Source organism: Cyprinodon variegatus, unplaced genomic scaffold (genome assembly GCF_000732505.1).
Source record: "Cyprinodon variegatus isolate N-32 unplaced genomic scaffold, C_variegatus-1.0 Scaffold749, whole genome shotgun sequence".
In the NCBI taxonomy this organism is placed as follows: Eukaryota; Metazoa; Chordata; class Actinopteri; order Cyprinodontiformes; family Cyprinodontidae; genus Cyprinodon; species Cyprinodon variegatus.
Window position 1 is genome coordinate 302,247 of NW_015151202.1, and position 6,300 is coordinate 308,546.

General features: G+C 38.6%; 1 protein-coding gene across 1 annotated transcript in view; it reads left to right on the forward strand.

The window, feature by feature from the left end:
• The window catches only part of LOC107098123 (atlastin-2-like), a 13,794-nt gene that overhangs the window by 4,403 nt on the left and 3,091 nt on the right, over positions 1–6,300 (forward strand). Inside the window, exons 7-12 of the mRNA XM_015395601.1 lie at positions 895–987; positions 1,892–2,022; positions 2,064–2,223; positions 2,511–2,567; positions 2,646–2,717; positions 5,345–5,776. Coding sequence (XP_015251087.1) covers positions 895–987; positions 1,892–2,022; positions 2,064–2,223; positions 2,511–2,567; positions 2,646–2,717; positions 5,345–5,776 — 945 coding nt within the window. The remainder of the gene's footprint in view (positions 1–894; positions 988–1,891; positions 2,023–2,063; positions 2,224–2,510; positions 2,568–2,645; positions 2,718–5,344; positions 5,777–6,300) is intronic.

Consider the following 6,300-nt stretch of genomic DNA (forward strand, 5'->3'; position numbering starts at 1 on the left):
GGGCCTCTTTTTTTTTTTTTTTCTTTTTTTTTTTTTTTTTTTTTTTTTTTTTTTTACCTGAAGTTGTAAAAAAGAGGACTGGAGTATTGCCTGTGCTCTGAAGTCCTGTTACTAAAAAGTAAACTGTGTTTCCTTTGAAAAATCAAAGATATGGAGCAGTGCAGGATCCAAGCTACTTGAGCCTCAATGTAAAATATAAGGAGCCTTGTTATATGCTGGTGCCACTATGTTTTATTAAGTCCAAAGTCAGCATATATATCAGGAAATATCTGAGCACTATGTGTCCCTCTGCTTACAAGGTTTATTGAGATGTTGATTTCATTTACCACATGGACTTAGCACTTCCCCGAACTCCTGAAAGTACCAGTACCTGCCTTAATGATGTCATTGAGCTTCAGTGGCCTGCCAACTGGCCTGACTAAACCCCACAGAGGACCTAGGTGTTCCCAGAAACAACAATGCAGATGAGCCGAAGCCCACCAATAAAGCAACCTGGGCTTTTACATTAACACTTGAATGTTATCAAGATGCATCTTTTTAGAAATTTAAGTTCACTGTTTGAACTCAATAATTGAAATAACATTGTAATCTAACTGATTGGAAGGCAGCTGATGTTATTTATAGCATTTAGAGCTTGACTTATTCAACTATTCCTTACTCCTCACTGAAGCTCTGCACTATAACTGGAGAAACTTCAGCCCCTTCTCAACCTTTTTAACCAATTGTTCTGTTATAATTAGGAACCAACCTATACTCTGTTCAATTTTACTACAAAAACGGGACATGAGTTCAAATATGGAATAAGTTGTATATTTGACTTTTTTTCAACTATGTACTCCAAAGTTGTTGTTTTTTCTTTTTCATAAGATCTTTCATTTTGCTTGTGCATTTTAGTCCTTAATGTTCCTGATTCGAGACTGGAGTTTTCCTTACGAACACGAATATGGACTAAAAGGAGGATGCAAGTTTCTTCGTAAAAGACTGGAGGTGAGAATGCTTTCAAAATGGATTGGTAAACATATGCTACTAAAATGCCTCAGCTGTAATCCCACTTAATTATCCCACTTAGAGCTAAGGTTGTGGAAGCTTAGTGTCACTGAGGAGGACTCGCCTTGATCTGCTGAGCCATTTAGACCAATGTTTACTCATTCAGTGATTACCATGGTTGGATTTCTCACAATTAGTGGTAGAATACTTTTTTTTTTTTTTTTTTTTTGGGTTAGGCTGAGTTTGGGTTTAAGTAAACTTCAGGAAAGCTCTCAAGTTTAATCTGACGTGAACATAAACAAAGATAAAAAGCCACCAAGGGATTAAGATTCCTATAGACCTTACTGGTCTTTTTTTTTTTTTCATAGATCATGCTCACTGTAGCATTTTTACTGTACTCTATAGTAGTTCAAGAGCTAAGCTTTTGGAGTCTTATTTCAGAAATGTGAGGGCTACAAAGCAAGGTAAACATTTCCATAACCGCTTTTCATCAGAGCTACTGTGTCTTAATCACTGCACTTTTCCTGACGTTTCCCTTCCTCCATAATTCATCAGTTTTTTTTGTGTTTTTTTTTGTTTAGTTTTATAGGAACAAAAATCAAACATGACAGAATAAGCCTCAATACTTCGTAGCCATTAGAGTCAAGCATAGCTTTTTCTACATTTCTCATGACAAATGTCTTTGTTTCCCACACTGCCATGGCATTGTTGGATGAGTTTGCCCTCTAGATGTACAAAATAGAAAATTTGTCACAAATGTGGATTGTAAAATGGATACTGTAGGAGTCCTGCATACAGTATTTATCCAGTGCATCACACTTTCGTCATTCCTCTGAGGCACTACAGAAGGAGTTCAGATAGGAGTAAACTTTGATCTGATACCCATTTTGTTTTACAATCACAGGTTAAAGCATGTCAACATGAAGAATTGCAGAATGTAAGGAGGCACATCGACTCCTGCTTCAAAAATATCGCCTGTTTCCTGCTGCCACATCCAGGCCTCAAGGTGTCAACCAACCCTCACTTTGATGGAAGGCTAATAGGTGGGGACAGGAACAATGATAACTTGTATTTAGAATGCAGAGTATTCATCAGAACAATAATCAGTTTTTTGTGTGTGAATTTCAGACATTGATAGCTGAGCTGGTGCCTCTGCTCCTGGCCCCCGATCGGTTGGTGGAAAAGGAGATCAGTGGAAGCAGAATCACATGCAAAGATCTGGTGGAGTATTTCAAGGTGAGGCGATAATCTGTCAGCCTGGTTTGGTCAGTTTTGCATACCAAACTCTAATGATTCCAATTTTGCATGTGCTCAGATCTAAGAACAAGTTCTGTCTCCACTGAGGGTTTTTCACATGGTTATGGATCGAAAAACTCCTGCTCAGCTTGTCTGAGAAAATCTTAAGATCCTGTCTGCCAACAGTCATTATTTTAAAGGAGGACATTCATCTTTTGACTGGACTTTTAATATTCAATTGAAAAAGATTTGAAAACGGGCATTTTTTTTTCTTTTCATTTTTACAGGCCTACATCAAGATTTACCAAGGTGATGAGCTTCCTCATCCAAAGTCCATGCTACAGGTCAGTTCCTACAAACCCCTGCATGTCTTTTCAAGCATATTTCCTAAGCTTTCCATTTCTATTCATGTTTGTCTTTAGGCTACAGCAGAGGCCAATAATCTGACGGCCGTGGCTGGAGCCAAAGAGTTGTACAGCAGGAACATGGAGCAGGTAGCTACTTTTCATTTATTACTGTCAACATGATTTAAAGTAGATCCTCATAGCCACAATAAAAGTCCAATAGCAAAATAATAAGGAATGGGCCATTTAACTATTTTAATTTTATTGTTCATGAAGCACCAAAGTTGATGCTCTGTTTCCGTTGTGGACACACGCTGCATTCTCACTTTTTAGTTTTTGAGATAAGAGAATATTTGCTTATGAAAGGGACCAAAATAGGTCTCTAACTATTAAGGAAATCATTTAGTAAGCGTAGTTAAATCACATAAATCTTTAAGACATGATGTTTGATGCTGTTCTACCAGTGACTGTGCTGCTTAGCAAGGGACATGGAAGTTGCCGCAGCTTTCTTTGGTAGCTGGCAGATATTTTGAAAATCTTGCAAAAATCTGTGAATAACACTAAATGATTTTAAATTCCCCTTAATCTAAAAACTATTGCAGCCTTGGGATGGAAGTAATCGCATCAGTCAGTTTGAAGCAGTCTTTTTTGCACCAGATTGTAGAACAACCTGTGGCTGCAACATGCAAATACACACAGGCTACCTGGTATCTGCTGCAAAAAACTACATTCTTAACTATATTAAGCTACAAAGTGTTTGAACAGATTTGGGTATATCATCTTTTAACAAAACGCCCTGCTCAATATCTGTGTTACAACCCACTGAATCAGAAGCAGATTAAACATTTGCCAGAACAATTTAATAGTTGGAACCACAGTGTTTCATCAACTGAGATTAGAGAGCCTGCTTCCTCGGTTCATGTAAACAATCTAATGCAGATTGTTTATATAATCTACTGCATGTCTCCTGGGTTTGAGGAAAGAGGATTCTTTTTTTATCTGATCCCGCATTTTATAACCTAAACTAAGACAAAAGGAGTTTTCACAGTTGCAGTGTTTTACTGATTTTCATTGTCGTCATCAAGTGTTCTATTCTAAATTGGAGGTAGATGGAAGATAAAATCAAACTACCAAAACATTTAAGACTGCACTTATTAGCTACATCACCCTAGTACTTTGAATCACCTTCTTCTGCCTCCAGATTTGCTGTAAATGTTTTAAGGTCAAGGTATTTTAAACCTTTCCTTGAGTTTTAGGTTCATATTGAAGTGTTTGCTGCATTGAGTTATTGTTTGTACATCCCATGATCCGATTCTTTCATTCCACAACATCCCAAAGGCTGCTGGAGTAAACTAATAACTACTGATGATTGAGTTTTATGAAGTGGTGCATAGTCCTTTTGGAAGTAGGAATGATCTTCATCTTGTTGTCTTTCAATGCTGCAGTGTTGCTGCCATGCAATGAGCTGAGGGGCTTAATTAGCAGTCGCAGGAATTGGGTGCCCCCTTCCTGCCTGTGTGCTTCCTTAGTCCCTCGGTGCTCAAGTGAGCAGCACAGTTTGTCCAAACAGGTCGTCTGTTACCTTTAGCCAGAGTGGCCTCAAGTTGGTTTGCTGAGCTGGCAGGGGTTGACGTTAAGGATTTTTACCACTTGCCCAGTATAATGTTTGATAAATATAGTTCCTGATATTCATTTTTGCATATATATCAATGAAACATATTTGTTTTTTTACTGTTTTTTGTAATCCAGTATTTTTTAAGTTTACAGGTTCCTTGTGTGTATATGCATGCGTCAGATAATGAATTTAAGCCGACATTACCGTGTTAACATGCTTTTCAATCCTTCCTGCACTTTCTTTTCAAACTAAACTTTGCTTTAAACTGTTGTGTGTTGGAAAAATATAAATTGAAATGTTAAAAATCTAAAAAAAAAACAGGTTAAAAACTTGAGATAAATCACAAGACAGAAGTCAATGTCACAAATGAATAACTTTTATTTTAGAGTCACCATATGTTCATACAAGATAATAATAATATAATGTAACTGTTCTAGAGAATCATTATACAGTGTTTCCACAGTCTTGCATAATTTCAGATTTCCCTGACTTTTAACTGACTCAGCAGCTTTTTCAAATCACGCGAGAATGTGTACAAAACAACAAAAATGGTGCCGGCAACGCTTCTGGGTCGTTTTCATCGAATGTCGGTGATTTTAAAGTAATTTTGAGTGATCTATTTTTTTTTTTTTGCGATCATTGCACTTGCCCGGCGGGCGAATGCAATGAAATTTGAACTCTCCCAAAAATAAAAACTACTTGCCCCGGGAGATGGGGCGATGGTTAACATCGAGCCCCGGCTGGGATATTTAAAGTTGTGCTTCAACAAACATGGGTTTTGTCTCATAGAAGGAACCATGAAAAGGAGAAAATAAGTCTGTATTGTCGGCGGGGGGTCTCCCTGCTCATTATTGCTCTGACCCATCCATGACGGAGAGGAAGGTCTGGTTAGTGGCTTATTTGATCTGTGGAGATCTGATAGTTTGATTGCTCTATTGCTATAACTCATATTTAAACTCTCAGGACTATTTAGTCCTTTGGGTGAGAGTTTATACCAATGTTTGGTTAAAATACTTTTACACATTTATAATCTTAGAACCTTTCAACTTCTAAGCTGTGGGATGAATAAGTGAGGGGGAACGTGGTAGTTTGGTTAATGCAGTTGAAAGCTCAGTTGGATGTACATCCTTGTTTATTTGCCCTCTTTTTATTATCCTGACAGGTTTGTGGAGGAGACCAGCCCTACATGGCACCCGCTGATCTGGAGCACTACCATGCGGCTTTCGCTGAAGACTCTGTGAAATATTTCCGCTCCATAAAGAAAATGGGTGGTGAGGAGTTCTGTCAGCGCTACCAGACCCAGCTGGAGTCAGAGATGGAGGAGGCGTTCGCCAACTTCTCCAAACACAACGAGGGCAAAAACATCTTCTATGCGGCTCGCACACCGGCAACACTATTTGTGGTCATGTTCTTCACCTACGTGCTGTCCGGAGTGACAGGCTTCATTGGCCTGAGCCTTTTTGCCAAACTGGCCAACCTGGTCTTGGGCGTGGCTCTGCTGCTCCTCTGCATCTGGGCGTATGTGAAATATTCAGGAGAGTTTCGGGAGGCAGGAATGTTGATAGACCAGTTGGCTGAAGCACTCTGGGAACAGGTGAGTTATCAGGGTGGAAGCTGGGAGGAGGGTTTGTTTGTTTGGATTTCACTGCAGAACAATTTTTAAGAATTTGAAGTGCAAATAACTGGATTATTTGGGGAGTATTTAAGTACAACTTTATGAAAAATGAATGCATCGATGTATGTTAGTAAATGAGAGATCTTTACCAATGCATTAAGAGCTCTGGAAATATAATATCTGCCTCAAAGGTGAAGCAAATTTACTGTGAATCCACTTCTGGCTCTTAGTTACCAGGTAACTTCCTGCAGGACAAAGATCAGTTTTCAAAATGTTACAACTTCCAACCGTTTCTCTTATGAAATCCTAAACTGTATTTTTTTTATGTTTGGATGAGGACTACTTTAACCTCTATTCTGGGATGGATCAATTCACCTCAGATGGCAAAGGTGTTAACACAATCACAAGGTTTCCCTCAGAAACACGTTTTTCTGAAGTATTGGAAGAGGTGGATGGAAAAAGCAAAATTTGAATTGCCTTACTACATTCTTGCAAAAAGGGTC